The 18,113-nt window shown below is 40.9% G+C and overlaps 1 protein-coding gene across 1 annotated transcript; it reads right to left on the bottom strand.

Annotated features, from left to right (window-relative positions):
- Nucleotides 1-4,202: 4,202 nt before the first annotated feature.
- Nucleotides 4,203-9,328, bottom strand: C1H1orf162 (chromosome 1 C1orf162 homolog). Its single transcript, XM_047520471.1, has 6 exons — nucleotides 9,223-9,328; nucleotides 6,749-6,796; nucleotides 5,959-6,022; nucleotides 5,484-5,578; nucleotides 5,170-5,219; nucleotides 4,203-4,916 (listed from the first exon to the last, which is right to left on the bottom strand). The coding sequence occupies exons 2-6, from the start codon at nucleotides 6,783-6,785 to the stop codon at nucleotides 4,773-4,775; spliced, it is 390 nt and encodes a 129-aa protein (XP_047376427.1). The 5' UTR covers nucleotides 6,786-6,796; nucleotides 9,223-9,328; the 3' UTR covers nucleotides 4,203-4,772.
- Nucleotides 9,329-18,113: the final 8,785 nt, after the last annotated feature.

The raw sequence follows: 18,113 nt of genomic DNA on the forward strand, positions 1-18,113 counted from the left end.
ACACACAAAAAAAGTACAATATTCCAGCCAGGCAGAGTGGCATATTCCTATAATCCCAGCAACTTGGGAGGTGGAGGTAGGAGGATTACAAATTCAAAGCCAGCCTCAGCAATTTAGAGAGGCCCTAAGCAACTTAAGGGAGTCCTAAGCAACTTGGGACCCTGGTTCAAAATAAAAATAAAAAGGGCTGGGGATGTGTCTCAGTTGTTAAGAACCCCTGGGTTCAATCCCTGGTACCCCCCAAAATTATAATCTCCAATTTATTTCTGAATTGGTATTAAATGTTGTCTTAATTAAATCAGTTGATCTCAGATTCTCTTGATGAAAGGATTGTTGTCCATTAATTATAACCTTTACGGGAAACTGCTGCCAGAGTGAAGGGATGCTGCTTCTGATCAACGAAGAACCAAGAGTTGGTAAGGGATGTATCCATTCAAATCAGAAAACACGAATCAAGACCAAAGCATGAGCAGCCAGGGTACTTGTGAGGTTTTATTGTCATTAGGGCCGGACTTACCAATACTCTAAGCGCTCATCTACATATCGGCTCTTCTCTTCCCTGTATAGTGCCTCTCCTCCTATTTCTGGGAGTTTGTAGGCTCAGCGGTCCTCATCAGAACCCTACTCCTCAAAGTGCCATGTTTCATTCTAATGGAGGTGCTGACCAACCTCAGTCTTAACAATACTCAAGTGGCTCTGATGTGAGCAGGGTTAGGACAGGGAGATTGGCTGTTGATTCTGCACGTGTCCTGTGTGATTAGATGGACTCTTGAAAAGTCTTTCATGAGCACAGTCCATCAGTGTGCACCCTGACTCCTCTCTACGTAGGCAGCGAAGTTGAACCCCCTAAGCAGCTTGGGAAGGGATGAGGGTATGGGTACTATGCCTGATGATTCCATACAGCCTCCCTTGCTCCAGCCTCAAAATCAAAAGTGTTCCCTTTCCCCTCTACCGAAACAGAGCTCCAATCCCTCCCTGTGGCCATACATGGAATTTGCTCAAAGGGTCACTAGCCCTCTGGTTCTGCAAATGGCAATCCGGTTCCACCCAAGTTAGGACATCCTATTGTACAAGATGAGATGCAGACATTGATCTTCCATGGCAGGTCAAGACCTCAGGTGTTCTGAAAGATTTACACTCACACTGTCAGAACAATTTCCCCTGAGAAGCATACACGTTTGTTCTGATTCCATGATCCAGGATCCAAGAGCTTTTTCCTTCCATCACTTAGCAAAGATCTTTAGAATCCTTGTTAAGTTATTTAATTATTCATTTCATCCCCCAACATCTCTGACTGTGCACTACTTCTCATGGTAGGGAGATGAAATACATAAAAATGAGAAGCTTCAAGAAAAGAGGGAAGAGTAATCAATTGATGGCCACAGGACATTGTATACCTCTGATCTTGCAGCTCTGAATGGGAAAGCTGATGTGGCTCCCAGCTGTGGGGCCGATAGACGTGCTTGATATCAGCGGCTTCCTTGAAGACCATTCCTGGGGCTGGCTGCTCTGTTTGTGCTGTGATTTCTTCAAGGGACTATTTGCTTAAACCAGTTCACTTCACCGAGAGCTTCCACCTTTATCAAACCCTCTTCTGGCTTTTCCCTCAAGTCCAGCTGCCCAGAGCTGCTGCTCTATCTTGGAAAGAATGAGTTTTCTAACGCTGTTTTGCAACACCTGTTTTTGCCTCTCTGATTCCCCTGCCACTAGTGTTGTGGGGCAGCCGTGGTGTGGAGGCAAGATGCAAGGAATTTTAATGCAGAAGACTTGATTTAAATCTTGTTCTGTCATTTACTAGCTGTGTGACATTGAATAAATTGTTTCATCTTCTTAAACCTCAATTTCTTTACCTTGATTTAAAAAATATATATTTCTCCTCCTCCTCCTCGTCCTTTTTTGGTGCTGGGAATGGAACCCAGGGTCTCACACAGGCTAGGCAAGCATTTCATCACTGAGCTACACCCCCTAGCCCCAATGTATTTTTCAAGAGATTTGTGGTGGATGGTTCTCTCTCACTCCTGCTTCCTTCCCTGTTGACAAGGCTCCATTGGGTAACACCCCTCAAGGACTCTTCCTGGGACATCCTGTCTGACGTGAGACTGAAGTAGGAACTGGCGTATGTTGTTTGCCCTTCCTCTTCCTTTTTAAAAAATATTTTGGGTGCACGTTTCGAAGAGCACATGATCTCTTCTTTGAGTCCTTAGGGACAGGCCGAGCCACTGAATTGCTTTGAAGGAGCAGGGAGGACTTGCTGTGGCCGAGCTGAGTTGGTTATGGAGCTCAGAATCTGAAGTCCTCTTCTTTGCAGCTACAGTATAAACTATATTCTCCCATGTCAGTCATATTTATAATAAAAATGATATTTTGATTTCTGAGTCCTCTTATTTCTCAGGTGGCTCAGGAATCAGGTGGGGAATGGGAGCATTAGGTGTGGGACCCCCTGAAGATCCTCAACATGATTGTAAATGAAGAACTTCAAAAATTACAAAAAGGCTTTTAAGGGAAAGCATGTCCCCTTTCCAACCCTGATCCTCATTCCTTGGGTAACAAATTCCCCTCCCCAGAGCTTATTAGTAAAACCAGCTAATTGTGTTTTCTTCCAGAGGTATCCTAAATATACAAATGCACACATGCACGTATTCTCTACATGAATAAAGCATATTCAGGGTTCTGTTCAGCAATTTGCACTTTTTATTTAATAGTACACCTTGTAGATCTCTCTTTAAAAAAGAACAGCTTCTTCATTCTCTCTAATGACTGCACTGGATTTCATGAACCCGTCCCTTCTCAAGGGACATTGTTTCAGCCTTCTGCTTTTACAGAGAGTTAAGATGATCAATAAATAAGGTAACTCTGGTACCAGCCTACCTGGGGTTGAGATCCAGGGCCACTACTCCCTAGCAGTGTGAACTTAGGCAAATTATTTACCCTCTCCGTACCTCCATTTTTGTATCTAAAATGAGACTGATTATAATCTCATAGGATTCTCTGAGGATTCCACGAATAAATTCCAAGCACCTAGAAGAATGCCTGGAGTCTCAGTTTTAACCAATTTGATTAATGTTGCAGTTAAAATTATATAGTGAATTTTCAATGTACTTAAGTAGGGTAAATTCTTAGCAATAGAATTGCTTAGGAATTCTTGGAAATAAAACTTAAAATATCATTAGGTATGGCTAATTGCTTTCGGTAGTTGAACCGACTTCTCCCACTGGCAGTATATGCCTGTCTTGGGTCCCCACCACCTTGCCCCTACAGTTCCTTAGCAACTTTTTGAATTTTGCTAAACTTATTGATGTAAAACATTATCTAATTGCAGTTCTAATTACTGTTGCTCTTACTAGGAGTGAGCTTGAGTGAGTGTATGTTCATGTGTTGAAGAACCATTGGTTTCCTTTTTGCCCAATGGCCCAAACTTGTCTTTGCCTTTCTATCTCTTGATTTTCCCCTATTCATTTACAGATTTTTTTTATAAATTAAGATAACTAGTCCTTCATCTGTGAGCTATTTTGCAAATGTTTTGCAAACATGTCATTTGTCTTTTTCACTTTCTAAGGGTATTTTATAAGTCAATATTTTCTGATTTCTGCGGTTTGTGTTATGCATTCAAAGACATGACCCACTCCAAATTATTTTTAAAATTTTCTCATATGTATCGCAGTACTTCAGTGATATTTTACAGTTTAATTTCTGACATACCTGGAATTCAATTTGACATAAGGAGTGAAATGGTTCATGGCTAATTTTTTATCTGAATACCTTCACTGAATAAACCAAATTTCCCCAAATCATTTAATAAACCATCTTCCTAATCTAATGTCTTTTTTGTACTTTAGTTTATTTCTGGTCTATTCTTCCTAATCTAAATGTCTTTTTGTACTTTAGTTTATTTCTGGTCTATTTATTCTATTCCACTGATTTATTTATTCATGCATCATTAGCATATTAATTAATTGTGCTTAACAAAACAGGTACTTTAAGTTAGCTGTTAGAGCAAGCCTTTCTATATAAATTTTATTTATCGTTAAATTATCTTTATGAATTTTCCTGAATTTGTTTTCTTATTTATTATTTAAATAGGAACTTTAGGTAAACTTGCCTAGATCTTCTTAATGGGATTGATATTTTTAATGGTATTGTCTACATAATTATTATGATTTGAGGGAAATTAATGTTTAAATTAATCTTTATCTTTGGTTTTCATATAAGGTTGTTATGCATATTGCTTATGCCATAGGAAGGAGGTGGAAACTCACATTTGAATAGTGCTTTATATAATAAAGTACAAATTTATTGTATAAATATGGACTTTGTATTTGTGTAGAACTCTGGTGCTGACTTCTGGAGAAGGTGACAGGGACAGACTAATTACTGATGAAGAAGGAGTCAACATTTGGGAAGGGTTTGCCTTTATTTGAAATTCTTGACATTATTTATTGGGATGACTCCTCCGTAGTTGATCAATGACACTGGGGACTACCTTTTTTTTTTCTTTTTTCTTTTTGGGAACTATCTTTTGCACACTGAGCTCTGTGTCACACACTTTGGGAGGCTACAGGGGAGGACCACAAGGAGTTGTCAGTCTGTCGGTTCAAGTGGGAAGGTCCAACAACCTTTCCTCTGGCCAGGAAAATGACTGACTACTGGTCTTGGAAACTTCTGGATAGTACTGTCAGACCTAAACAACTCTGCATGTTCTCATGGGCTGCAGTCCGAAGAGTGTAGAAAAGGGAAAAGTAATATGCTGAGATGAGAGGAACTGGATTCAAGTCTCACTGGCTTGTCACTTTAATCTGAGCATAGACGACAGGGTCTAAGTCTGCAGAATGGTTTGCAGTCAAGTGATTGCTCTTTTCTCCCAAGGACTGTAAAGTCATGCTGGCGTAGGTTAGCGAGTCCTCTGGTATGGATGAATGCTTCAGAAGGACAGAGAGAAGGAATGAGTGAATTAAACTTGGAGCAAAAGGTGTGTCTCTTTAGAAGCAACTACAACTTTGCAAAGAGGGAACCCGAAGAGATAAGAAGAACTCTTAAAAGAATCACTTTCCCAGGGTCCAGGAAGCAATACAACTACCCCAGTCAGTAGTGAAACACAGAGGGAAAGCCCAACAGCGGCAGCCTCCAGTGCTGGAGGAACTGGAGTAGATAGGAACAACACTATAGTCCTACCTTGGCAGGAGAATCTGAGGCAGGATCTGGGACCTGGGAACTGTAGTGATCTGCAACAAGTACCAGAAAGAAGAGGGACAAGTCTCACCAATGGGGTCTGGAGGTTTGGGGAGCCTCTCCCTTCAATCTCAACTGAAGGGGAGAGTGGAGGAAGTGTTGGGTGGTGGGGAGGACAGGGAGGAAGAAAAGGGGAAGGACTGCAGTTCTGGTCTGTATTAAGCAGGTTTTATCGTTCACACACACACCCCTACTCACTCATGGCTAACTGTCCTCAGTGACAGAGAAGGGTGCCCCATTCCTCATAGACCACTTACATTTTCTGCAGCTCTTAATGATGAGGAAGATGATGGCTGTCAGCAGCAGTGTCAGTAGAACCCCAGCAGAAAAGGCCAAGATTAAATGTGCTGTGCTTTTTGGCAGAAAAAGGAAGAGAGTGAACTGCTGAGCTTTTGATGGCTATTCCTAAAAGCCACAGTGCAGCCTTTCCTGCCTGCAGGACAGCCTGGACCAGCTGTCACCCTGCTTAGTGGACTGCTGTCCTCACCCACTGGCTGGCAACTTTCTGCTTTTGAGTTCCAGAGGCATCTGAGGCGTTCATGAAAGCGGCAGTCTCTCTCCCCACCCTTCCTGCCTCAACATGCATTTTACAAGCTTACAAAAAACAGTTCTTTGACTGCTTCTGCTTCTTTCTCCCCACACCCTCCTCCCCAGTCCTCAAGCCAAAGCTGTCAACACAAAGTCAAATGCCACATGGTAAAGGATGAAGCAGACGAATGAATGCTCATTTACTTGGGAAGGCTGGAGAGACAGGGTGCGGAGCTAGTAGTCATCGGGGCGATGGTAGAGGAGATGCCTACGAGAGAACATGAAAGGGGTTAGTGCAGCTGCCATTTGTCAAGCAATCCTTCCAGTAAGTGTCCCAGGTGCCTCTCTTACCCATGCAACCAGTGGAGATTAGCTACTGGGTGGCTCTACATGAGAGAGGATTCTATGTCATTTAAGGTGAGTATTTTAACTGGAACTTAAAACAAATGCAAATGAAAGAAGAGCTGTCTAGGGTTGCAGCCACAGGGGTAACTCAGAGAAACAAAAATGTGCTGTGTCTCCCTCCTCAAAGATTTTAGCAGGAAGCCTTGGGGAAATATGCTCCTTTTGACCTAAGCAAGGAGTGAGAACCAGCAGTGAGACCCAGAGCCAATGCTTCCCCAGTCCCTTAGGACCTTGACCTTGGGAGTTGCCGCCCTTTTTTGCTTGTCATTTTGCAGGGCAGCTAGAAACAATATCCTGCCAAAAGCAGCCACTGTGGGTTTCCCCAGTGTCTACACCTCAAATAGGAGAGAATTAAGGGAAGTGAGTTAGATTCTCACGAACTGCCCAGGTGATCTAACTCAAATCTGGAGGGTTGGCAGTTCTTTCTGGTTCCCCTTTTCATTTCTGTGGTTAGAGTCTGTATTGTGATAAAAGCTGATATTCCTAACTTCAGAAATGCACTAGCCTGTGGTGTCCCATTATAGCCCTTTTAGCACAATATCTTATTCTTCTAGTTTGTTTTTATTTCTGGTTCCTGTTCTGAACTCACCATTGTTGGGTTTAGGTTTGGAGTTACCTCCTCCCATGCTGGCCTCACCTGAAAATAAAAAAAGGTACCTTTTAGGTTAATAAAGACCAGTAACTGAGGGACTAAGTCTGAGACTGATAGTAATGTAAGGGCAGTAACAAGGAGAGAAAGGCAAGTTATGGGTCAAGAATTTACTTGGTATGATTACTACAGCTTAGCCACCAACTCCGTTGTTTGTAGGTTCAGAAATTTGAACTTATCACCAAGAACTGACTGATTGCTCTAGAACTGATTCCCATCCACCTACTCACAGTAGACTGATGTATGTTGATGTAATCAGTGCATACTATGAGAACCTGTATGAACTCCAATTAAAACCATTATTTTGTTTGTTAAACATTGAACTGAAGTAAGCATAAGAGAAGATGAATGGATGGTTTTAATATTGAAGAGTCTTCCAGGTCTGATGCATCTACCTCACTTTTCCCTGGCAGTGCTAGGTAAACTTTGACAAATTGCTCTTACAGGCCCTTCTCCAAGGCTCCATTAGATGCTTTAAATTTGTTCACATGTTGTCTTTTCAAGTATGCCAGTATCCTTGTCTAGACTTCTACCTGTTAAGACTTCTTTTATCTATTTTTTTAACCAGAAAATATAAAATATCTAAAGGCAAAAAAGTAAAATCATCTAAACTCCTACTATCATTATTAATATTTCAGTAACTTTCCTTTTAGTCTTGCTCCATGCATTCTATTAAAGTTGCTTGAGATACTTCTTTAAGAGTTTGTATCTTCCTTTCTCATTTTTGCTCCCGAGGATTGAATCGAGGGGTACTTTACCACTGACCTATACCCCAACCCTTTTTATTTTTTATTTTGAGATAAGGTCTCACTAAGTTGCTGAGGGTTTCACTAAATTGTTGAGGCTGGCCTCGAACTTTTGATCCTCCAGACTTAGTCTCCCAAGTCACATGCACTACTGCACTCTGCAAGAGGTTATATCCTTCATTTTCACTTAGTTTTTTATCATACACATTCTCCCATGCCACTAAAAACTGTGTAACATTCTTAGTGATGATTGAACTTTCTGTTACACTTGACCCCCATCATCTGTGAGGGATACATTCCAAGGTGTTTTGCAGATGCCTGAGACCTTAGGTGGTACCAGATCCTACACAGTTGATACTATCTTTTCCTAAACACATGTGCCTCTGATAAGGTTTAATTTATAAAGTAGGCATAGTAAGAGATTAACAACAATATAGAGCAATTACAACAATATGATGAAACAAAAGTTATTTAAAATTTACCATTGCTTATTTCTGGAAATTTCACTACATACTTTCAGACCACAGTTAACAGGAAGTAACTAAATATGTGGCAAGTGATAATATGGGTGTGTGTGTGGGGGGATACTGTAAATAACTTGCTTTACCAGCTCCCCATTTATTAATATAAATTATTTTCAATTTAATTAAACAACAATGGAACAGACATTTTTGCACATAAGCCTTTGTATGTATCTCTGATTATATATTTTAGATGGCCATGATTTTACTTCATATTTAGGTAAACATGCTAAAAAATTTTGACTCTACTTTTTCTGCTGAATTTTAATATAATTTATTTAGATAATAAATGTCATCAATTGTTGATGTATTTTCATTTTTCAGTTCTCAAAAAAGTTAATTTCCAAGTCCTAGACATGGGGAGGGCTGGGAGAAGGATAACTCATTTTCAAGTACCACCTACAACAGCATCATTATCAAGTAACTTACAGTTCCACCAGACATTTTTAAATAATCCTGCAGTGCATAAGAAAGGTGCCTACAAAAAAGTCTGGTGAGAAGTATGAGCCATGAGATTCAAGGCTTGCAGCACACCATTAAGTAGTGGTATAATATATATACAAACATGGACATAGATCTTATTATATATTAATATGTCACATAGAATATAATACTTTTAAGGTATTGAGGTATGTGTTTGTACAAAGAAGGCATTCACTTATATTAGATTTTACCATTGGGGAGGTGGAAATGGAGAGAATGGTAGGTCTGTGTAAAATTCTGAACTTTACATTAGTGGTTCTGAATGTACAAATATTCCAAGGAAGAGTTACTACCTAAAAAAGTTAGACCAACCCTCTCCAGAAAACAAAACCCATCACACAATGCTAAAGGGAAATAAGTACTTACAAATTCAGGTGAAGATAAGCAGGAAACATATTTCCCTTTGAAAACAATATTTTAAACATTTAACAGAAGCAAAAAATTAAAACAGGAACAGTTGTATATACTGCTTTATCTGGCACTGAAGAATCTTGCTCTTTGCCATAAAGTTCATCAACTTTCTAAATGCAGCCATTCAAATACAACACTTCCCCCACCTTACAAAAAGAAAAAAAAATTATAGAAACCACTAACAAGTAGATGGTGTTGTCTTTTGGTGAGCGATTACTTCCATCTAGATTAAAATTTTGTGAGAATCATTTACCTTTTAAGAAAAGATCCGGTCATAAGATGCAGTTTTCTAAGACTGAATTGCTTCTGTTACAAGTCCCGTTTTGCAGAAATGACGAAATAAAAATTACCATTGTCACTGCTGCCATCGTGTGTGTGTCGTAAAGATCCTGTTTAGGCTCAAGGGTAGACTTCCTCTTTAGGGTCAATGCTGCATTTAAAAAAAAAATCCTATAAGCAGTTAGAACTGCTTTTATATCTTTTGACACATGAACTTCAGAACATAAGAGGATGAGTTCATTCCTAATTGAGTGTTTATTATTCACTTTAATCACCCTGCCAGATGTTGTGGAGGTCACCACAGTAGGACATGATTATTGTCATCAAGGATTGGATGATCATGTCTTTTCCCACCAGGAAGATGAAACTGATACAGAAAAATGAAGAGCAAACAGTGTTAAGTCCCAGTGGTGCAGATGTCAAGTGTGTTCAGAGGGCTGAGATCCCTTTAGAGGGAAGGGGACTAATTTATTTATAAATATTTGTTCATAAAATGATATTAATTAGTATGCCTATCAGGTAGATGCTATGGACCCTACAGTGGGCTACGTACTGAGAGCAAGGCAGAAAGGTTCCTCACCTTGTCTCATTTTAAAGGGGCAGTGAACCACCTCTTAAGGACATAGAAGAGTGACACTTGGTTAAGGGACATACAGGAAAGAGTGCTAGCTAGAGAGGGAGTGATAGGAGAATGTCTTTGGATAGGGTGGATCACTGGGGAAGGCCTCTCTCATTGACATGAGAAGGAGCTAATCAGGCAAGGCAGCCCAGGGAAGAGGGCAGAGCCAATCCTGGAACACAAGTAGGAAAGAGCTGCATAGCTGGAGAAAGAAGGCAAGTGCAGGTGGACCTTGAGTTGGGGGTGGAGGCTGAAGCATGGATGGGGTTTGGATTCAGGAGAGGGGAAAGGGAATGTGGGAGGGATAGTTGGTTCACGCCCAGGATTGGCTGCTGGAATTCAAGTGAGGCAGCTTCAAGTGAGGCAGCTTTGGGCTATCAGCATGATTCAAGAATGGGCATTTGTAGCAGGTGGGAGGTGATGGACATAGACCAGGCCAGTCACTCAGTTTGGCCCATTGATATAATCAAGAGAGGTGATAAACGTAAGATGCATGCTATTGTCATCTCTTTGCTAACATGGCCAGGGGTGTGTTAGTGGTAGAGACCTCAGGGTCTTTGTATAAGCTGTTCCCTCAGGTCATCTCCCATTCTTCACATGTCAATTTAAATGTAATTTTTCCAGAAGGCCTTTTATGAGCTTCTGTATTAGATTGAGCTCACTTATTATATGTGCCCTCATCCCATTTTAACATTAAGAACACTGATATTGTTCAGTGTCATGATGGCTACACTGTAAGCTTTGTGGAGACCATATTTTCTCAGCCTCATTTCTAGCAGTGCCTGATCCAAGAGGTGCTGTTTATAAATGATTCATGAATGAATTTCCCATTTCCCCAGTGAAAAACTACATTCTCGAAGATTCATCCTTATCTTTCTCACGTCAGGGGAGGAGGTTTCCCTTTGTCCAACGCTGATCCCCTCACATTTCATCTGAATGTGTTGTCCCACTTAGGGATTTTACTATCTCTATCATCCTGTTTCTTTTCCTTTTTCTCTTCTGTTGACTTTTCCTTCACTCAGCCTCCTTCATTTAAAAATATTCCCTTGAGTCAAACTTTTGCTCTCACTAGTTATTAGGGGAGTAGCTTTCTGGAAATTATTCTCTGAAAGTCCACTTCCTCACGTCTTCCAGTCCTTTGACCCCAGTGTAATCTTTCTTCTATCTCTACCATTCAAACAAAACTACTCTGAGTAGGGCCATCAGAGAGTTCTGAGCTCTCATCTGTAATAGGCATCTTTGGTCCTTTATCTTCCTGCAAAATTGATTACTGCTGACTCTTCGTACATACAACTTCACACTCTCAATTTTATATACTCTCTTCTTGTTTTCCTCCAATGACTGGCCGTTCTTTTGCAGAATGCTTTTGCTCTGCTATCCCTCAAACACTGATGTTCTTTCATAATTTATATTTAGCATAATTCTTTCCTGAAATGGTTTCTCCTGGATTCTGAATCATAGTATACCCCATTTTTGACTCTCTCAAGCAAGAAACTCAACTCGACTTGATGTTTCCCTTCTTCCATTTTCTCCTCAGGCAGGTCCTTCAATTCTTGCCTTAAGTATTTCTCACCAATTCCTTCCTTTCCATCTATACTGCCAAAGCCTTTGGTCAAGGTTTTCACATCATTTAGCTAGAATGATTGAACCTAATTAGTTGTATCTCTCTCCAAACTGTCCTTTGTGTTTACTAATATTTTTTCTTTCCTTCATTTCTTCTTCTTCTGTGTGTGTGTGTGTGTGTGCATTTTGTGGGGGCAGGGAGGGCTGGTGATTGACCCAGGGGCAATTTACCACAGAGTTACTCCCCAACTCTTTTTATTTTTTGAGATAGCATCTCACTAAGTTGCTTAGGGCCTTGATAAATTGCTCAGGCTGGCGTTGAACTTGCCATCCTCCTGTCTCAGGCTCCTGGGTCACTGGGATTATAGGCATGTGCCACCGCAACTGGCTTACTAGTAATTTTTCTGAAACAAAAACCTAGTCATCATTCCTTCTCTACTTAAATCCGTTTGGTGGTTGTCCTGACTTTAGAACAAAATATAAGTAAGCGCAATGTTTAAGGACCCTAACATAACTCCCTATGATTTATATCTTACTTCTTTAGAGTTTTAAAAATATTACAGTACATCTTCTCTATAATCACAAATACTGCCCCCTCTTCCCATACATCAGTTTCTCTAACTTTTGGACCAGGTGTTTGCCATGAAGGACAACTATATCACCAAAATCAGACAATAAAAACTCACATGGGCTTCAGTCTGATTTGTGATCTTCCCTTGCTCTTATCATATCTACTATATTCTACTTTGTACCCATCTTCCCTTAATTGCCTGCCAGATGGAATTTAAACTTCAGCATCAGAAACAAAGACAACAGCTCTCTTGCTTTTCTCTCCTCCTGACTCGCCTTCTTTCTCCTCCTCTCTTTCCACTCTCTCTAGCGTGCGCCCTTTCTCTTTCCTTTCTCTTTCCCTCTCATTTTCTCTCTTACCCTGCAGGGAGACACTCTGTTTGCTTAATAAACTCCCTTATGCGATTTCCCGTGTCCGGCATGGTTTCCGGGGGATTCCTTACATTGGTGCTGTGACTTGGATGGGATCTTCCACTGTCTCTTAAGCAAGTGGAACCCCATCTGAGCCCCAGTGCCCCCCGGACACAGCCTCACCTTCCATTCTGCCTGGACACTCTGCTCTGCATTCATCACCGAACTTCAGATTGGTGAGTCCTCTAGGCCGGTTCCCCTAGGCCGATTTATCCGGGACCCTCGAGGAGGCTGAGGGGTGGGGGTACCCCCAGCCACAACTTTCATAGTTACGCCTGGCCCCTATAGTCAGTCTGTTAAGGTCCCGGTCCGACTAATCCCCGGAGAGTCAAAGTGAACACACAGTAATGCAAATCACACAACAAGGTTTTATTAAAGCAAGCTCGAGCCTGGACCGCAACCAACCCCTCAGACCGATACAATGACTGCGGGGGAGGGGGGGGGAGCGGCCCCGAGTGGCGAGAAAGCACTCTATTTAAGAGCTTTTTCAGCATTCATACACAAGGACCTATACATTATTGGTTAAAATTCAGCTAGCTAAATATTTGTCCTCCTTTGGTTTGGTCCCTCCACTTTATTTGAATCTTATTGGGTCCCACCAAAACTGAACGGTCCTGGAGGGAGCAGGGAGGAGGGAAGGAGTGAATTATGAGGAAGAGGGGTCAGGGCTAGGTTCCCCTGTCCTTGATAGATGGGGTCTCCCGACAGCTGCACATTCCTGAACAGCCTTGATAAACCTAGGGCCCAGCACATCCCAATTGACCTGTATTGGCCTTCGAAGACGCCGCTGCGGCTGCTGGATCCTCGGTGCTTACACGCCCTTTTCCTGGGGCCCAGTTCACAAAATAGCTTGTTTATACAAGAGGGCTGCACAGATGGCACCCCGTCTCAACAGGTCTTATCTGCCGGGTGGATTCCTGATTTTGTGGTGGAGATTCTCATCTCGTGCTCACGCACTCGTACCCTGATATCAGGTCCTCAACTCTTCTCGGCTTTCGCCTGGCCCCACATTGATGTTTGTGTGACGACACCATCTATGTGCTGCCTTCTCGTCTCCAGTTGACTACTTTGTGGCCTCGGGACGCCGGGGCACAGACTAGGCTGTATCAGCCTCCACCATGGGATCTAGGTCCTCCATTCCGGCAGATTCAACCCCTGCCTCACCCCCAGTCTATATTTGGCCACAGTACCCTTTAGATAATCAATCCAAAATGGCTGCGTACGCGCTGGCCACAGACTTGGCTGTATCAGTCCCCACCATGGAATCTGGGTCCTCCAATGTGGCAGATTCCACCCTGGGAACCCTTTGCCCGAACCCCGGTACTTAAAGCCATCAAAATCCGTTTGTGTAATGGCACACAGCTTCCGTGAGTGAGCGGGCAGGTGGGAAGGGATTCCTTATCTTCAAGTCTCTTCTTTCTTGCTTCTTGGCTCTTCCTGCAGGCTCAGGCGCCTCCAGACCCTGCTTCTCTGTCTCCCCCTGCTTCCCCATCTCCTTTACCCTGTTCTGTTTCTGCTTCCATTCCCCGGCCCAACCCACCTAGTCCTCCTGCCACGAAGTCCCACATTCGCCGGTGTGGAGGGAGTAATCAACCCAACCATCAGTGGCATGTCCCAGTAAAGAGTATAGTATAAGCAGCCCCATTCCCCACAAGTATTGGGAGATAATTGTTTGACAATTTTCTGCGACCAAACCTGAATTAATTACTAACCAGGAAAAAGGGTTAAAATGCCCTAAGCATCAAGTTTCTGCTAGAACATTTTAGCCCCTTTCAGATCCAAATCTCAGTCAAAGCTTACATTGAAATGTAAATGGAGGAAGCCAGAATGCTCAGTGGAAGACCAGTCTCAAACCCAAGGAAAAAAAAATGTCCATTTTAAATTTCTCCTGGGCCACAACACAACACTTTATCTCTCCCTTTTCCTCTTCTCTCTGCTCTACTCTTCTTCCATTTTCTCATGCTATAATTAATGGTCATTATCATTTTTCTTCTAGGACTCTTGTTTTTCTTAAATGCTATATTTTTGAGCTCACAATTTTGATCCTACATACCTAGGTTAATGATTTTTGATCAGTTCTTTTTATCCAACTCTACAGTTATTTTTGAACATCTGTTACATTGCAATGGAGATAAGCATTACAAGGCCTTTACTTTTGTGTTAAATATAAGTGCGCATAAAAATTAAAATTTAAAAAATGGATCAAATACTTTTAATTCCCGTGATTTAAAAAGGTTCAATTTAAATTGGGTAAACTAATAGAAGCAAAATGTCTTTAAAATTAATTCACAAGTCTCCAGGTGGTCAAACTCATTAAATATTGATGTTTATAAAATGTCTAACATCAATTTTTCTAGGACTTTTCTTCCACAGGAAAGAGATGGCAAATACTGTTGGTACACTTGTCTGATATCTTGGTTTTTTTACACTTGTCTGATATCTTTGTTTTTTTACAATAAGATGAGTGGATTAGAGTTGACATGTATGGGATTACTCAAATGTGTTTGTTAGAGGCATCTGATTGATCTATAAAGTTATTCCATGAAGTAACATACTTAAAAACATTATTCTTTATATATTAAATGTGTTCATATTTTCCAGGTATACAAGCCTTTAAAGCAGAAAATTTATCAAGCTGCTATTCTCCAAATTAAACTTGTCTGTAATGGTAATTTTAAACTCATCATTTAATGTTCTATTATAGGACCTGTCATCAATAGGGTATATGTAAAATTTGTTACACTGAGATAAAGTTAAAAGCTCTCTCAGCCTTTCTTTGATTCATGTTTTAGATATAATGTTAAATTGTGTTAACTAATGTTCATAGAGACTCAGGAGTCAATATATGTATGTCCTAGTCTCTGTTACTTTCCTGAAAACAAAGAATAATGCTTACATACGTATATAAAGATTGCTGACATAACTCTTTAGATCCATCAATTCCATCAGAGAACAGAGCTCCATCTGATCTCAGCTTAATCTTCAAAATCTGTGTTTATAAACCTTTATTTTCTAATACTCCTTTGCCCCTCACTGAACTTGAGAATTTGGTCATGCTGGTCATGACAAAAGAGGAAAAATTAGCTTCAGGATTAGAACATTTAAAAAGCCCTGCCTTACCTGAGATAAGGCTCTGCCTCACAACCCTGCTGCATGTCAGAATGGCTCCAAAGTAAGCCAGACTTTAACTCATTTAAAGTTGTGTTCAAAAGTTTGATGTTTGTTGTAAAGATTACTGTGATCTCAAAAGGGGATATAATGAATAACTCAGCCAAAATTCAAGATAGCTATTGCACAAACTCAATGTTTTACTGTTGGTGATTCCATTTTGTATTTTCCTTGTAAACTCTAATTGTTGCCTAATCAATATTTTGCAGAAGTACTGCTTCAAGAGCGAACACTGTAAATTAACTTGGAATAGTAAGCCATCACCTATAGGACAGATAATGTAAACCCCAATTAGATAAAAGGTGTAAATAACTGTAAAGTCATAGACATTGAAGTTAAAGCCCAGTACTCTTACTTTATGACTGGTGAGACTGACTTGCTTGATGGTTAAGATCAAACTTAGAGATTGAGATTAAATACAGAGGTCAAGAAAAGTCCATATTTAGGTCTTGCCCTCAAAGTCAGCCTGAACCCAGGGAACAAGAAGACTTCTCTAAGGAGGTTTGCAACTCTGGGTCACACGACCTCCTGATCAAGGAGATTAATGAGGCCATTACAGGAAAAGCCACTCAGTGCACCTGCTGCAGAGGAGGGTCAAGGAAAAAGGGAGATATCCCTGGTGCTTTCAAGGGAAGCCACCTCCTTGAGGAGACCCTGCCTAACCAATAGCACTAATGGAGCTAAGAAACTGCTCTTAAGTTCTCTATGAGTGACCCCTGTGGAAACTCAGCTGACTTTTAACAGAAAGGAACAGGTCACTTTGACCAGCTTGATCTTAAACACCTAGCAAAACAGTTAAAACCAAAATATAGCCATTCTTGGGCATTTAAAAGAAATAATACTTGAATGTAACTTAAGATGTACACTTGTGTTAGCCCACGAGAATAAAGACTAAAAGCTACAAAAGAGAGATTCTTAGGCAAATGTGCCTGATAACTATCAAGAGAAACTGCCAGAGTCAGAAGTTTTAGTCAGTTTAAGGCCTACAGACACAGGTAGGCTTAATCTATGTTTGCTAGTAACAGAAGTATAGAGATCTCTACTAAATTTTGTGTTTACATTCCTGATAACCTGGACAATGTTAAAGTTCCCAAATAAAGGCCTTGTCCTCTCCAGCCTTTGCTAGGCCTTATTATGGGAACAACTTCTCAGTTCTTCCACCCCCTAGTGAGGAATTATTGACTTCTGTCATCTTTATGATATTCATTGGCATGTTCCAGATTCTGCAACATTTATCTTGTACTAATCTCATTTCAGAACTCATGTCTTTTTGTTCTTCTCTCATAGAAGCATCCATCCCCAGATGCCTTTACAACCTGCTCTTTCCCAACTAGACTTCTACCATGGACCCCTCAATTGACCCAATTTCTATAAAGGGAACTCCAAACTGCTTGCCCCACGCTGCCCCCTTCCAGCTTGAAGAAGTCAGATCGGTCATCACCCCCCTTCCCTACAGCAGTGAAGGAGTTCCTAGAATTAGAGGGGTGAATGAAGCCAGAATTGGGGACAGGGAGTTAGTGTAGAAATAGGGGATCAGTCAAATCGAGGAAATGAAGTCCATGAAAACCATCTGCCTTTAGAAGTCTGGAAGGAGAATGAACTTTTTACATCTCACCTGCAAAACCAGCCCCAGTCACTTAGGCAGGAAGGAGAGAGAAGGCTTTGGAACTGGAGAACAAAAGATTTTCTTATAAAAACAGAAACGGGGGAATGTAATATATAAAGCTGCTCCCCCGCCCTTTCCGTTGCAGTCATTTTCCCCGCCTCCCAACCACTTGTCAATCTGTGAACATCCTAGCTAGCTATTGGTTCATCAGTCAGCTTGCAAGTATCCTTCTCCGTTATTGGTCCCCTGTTAGCCAGGCGGGATTCTTAAAGGTAGCTTCACCGCCATCTTTTCTCTCTTGCTTTTCTCTCCTCCTGACTTGACTTCTTTCTCCTCCTCACTTTCCACTCTCTCTAGCGTGCGCCCTTTTCTTTTTCCTTTCTCTTTTCCTCTCATTTTCTCTTACCCTGCAGGGAGACACTCTGTTTGCTTAATAAACTCCCTTATGTGAAAAAAAAAAAAGAAAAAAGAAAAAAAGAAACAAAGACAACAGCCTTACAGAGGTTACTTAAGTAGCTCCTATAGTAGTATGAAGTCAAATCCCTTAAACATACATTCTAGTAGTTTGAACCCTGACCTGACGTGATAGTTATATACCAGGGAAATGATGTCTGGTAAGACTGCCTAAAATGATGCTTGTCTCTCTCAAACCACCCTGTGCTTAAATGTTATATTGCAAATTCTTAATGTGTTTTCAGAATTTTTTAACTTTTTGAGGTAGTGACTTTTATCTCTGTATGACCAGGGTAGTATGCTACTTAGCACAAACAAGGTGTTCTATAATTCTTTGTTAAATGACTAATCCACTGACCCAATCAAAATCTCTTAAAGATGTCAAACTGATTTCTATATTAGATTGATAACATTAGCCATCAATATTGACCCAAATGTTTGTTGGATTACAATCTTAGTAAGTCAATGAAAATAG

This window comes from Sciurus carolinensis, chromosome 1 (genome assembly GCF_902686445.1).
Source record: "Sciurus carolinensis chromosome 1, mSciCar1.2, whole genome shotgun sequence".
In the NCBI taxonomy this organism is placed as follows: domain Eukaryota; kingdom Metazoa; phylum Chordata; class Mammalia; order Rodentia; family Sciuridae; genus Sciurus; species Sciurus carolinensis.

What these genes read in the sequence shown, in the direction of transcription:
- C1H1orf162 (XM_047520471.1), bottom strand. Translation starts at nt 6,785, where the DNA reads ATGGGAGGAGGTAACTCCAAACCTAAACCCAACAATG. An exon ending in CAAACCTAAACCCAACAATG is followed by an intron (nt 6,023 to 6,748) that starts GTGAGTTCAGAA and finishes GTTCTCTCGTAG; the next exon opens with GCATCTCCTCTACCATCGCC. An exon ending in TGTCTCTCCAGCCTTCCCAA is followed by an intron (nt 5,579 to 5,958) that starts GTAAATGAGCAT and finishes TCTGCCAAAAAG; the next exon opens with CACAGCACATTTAATCTTGG.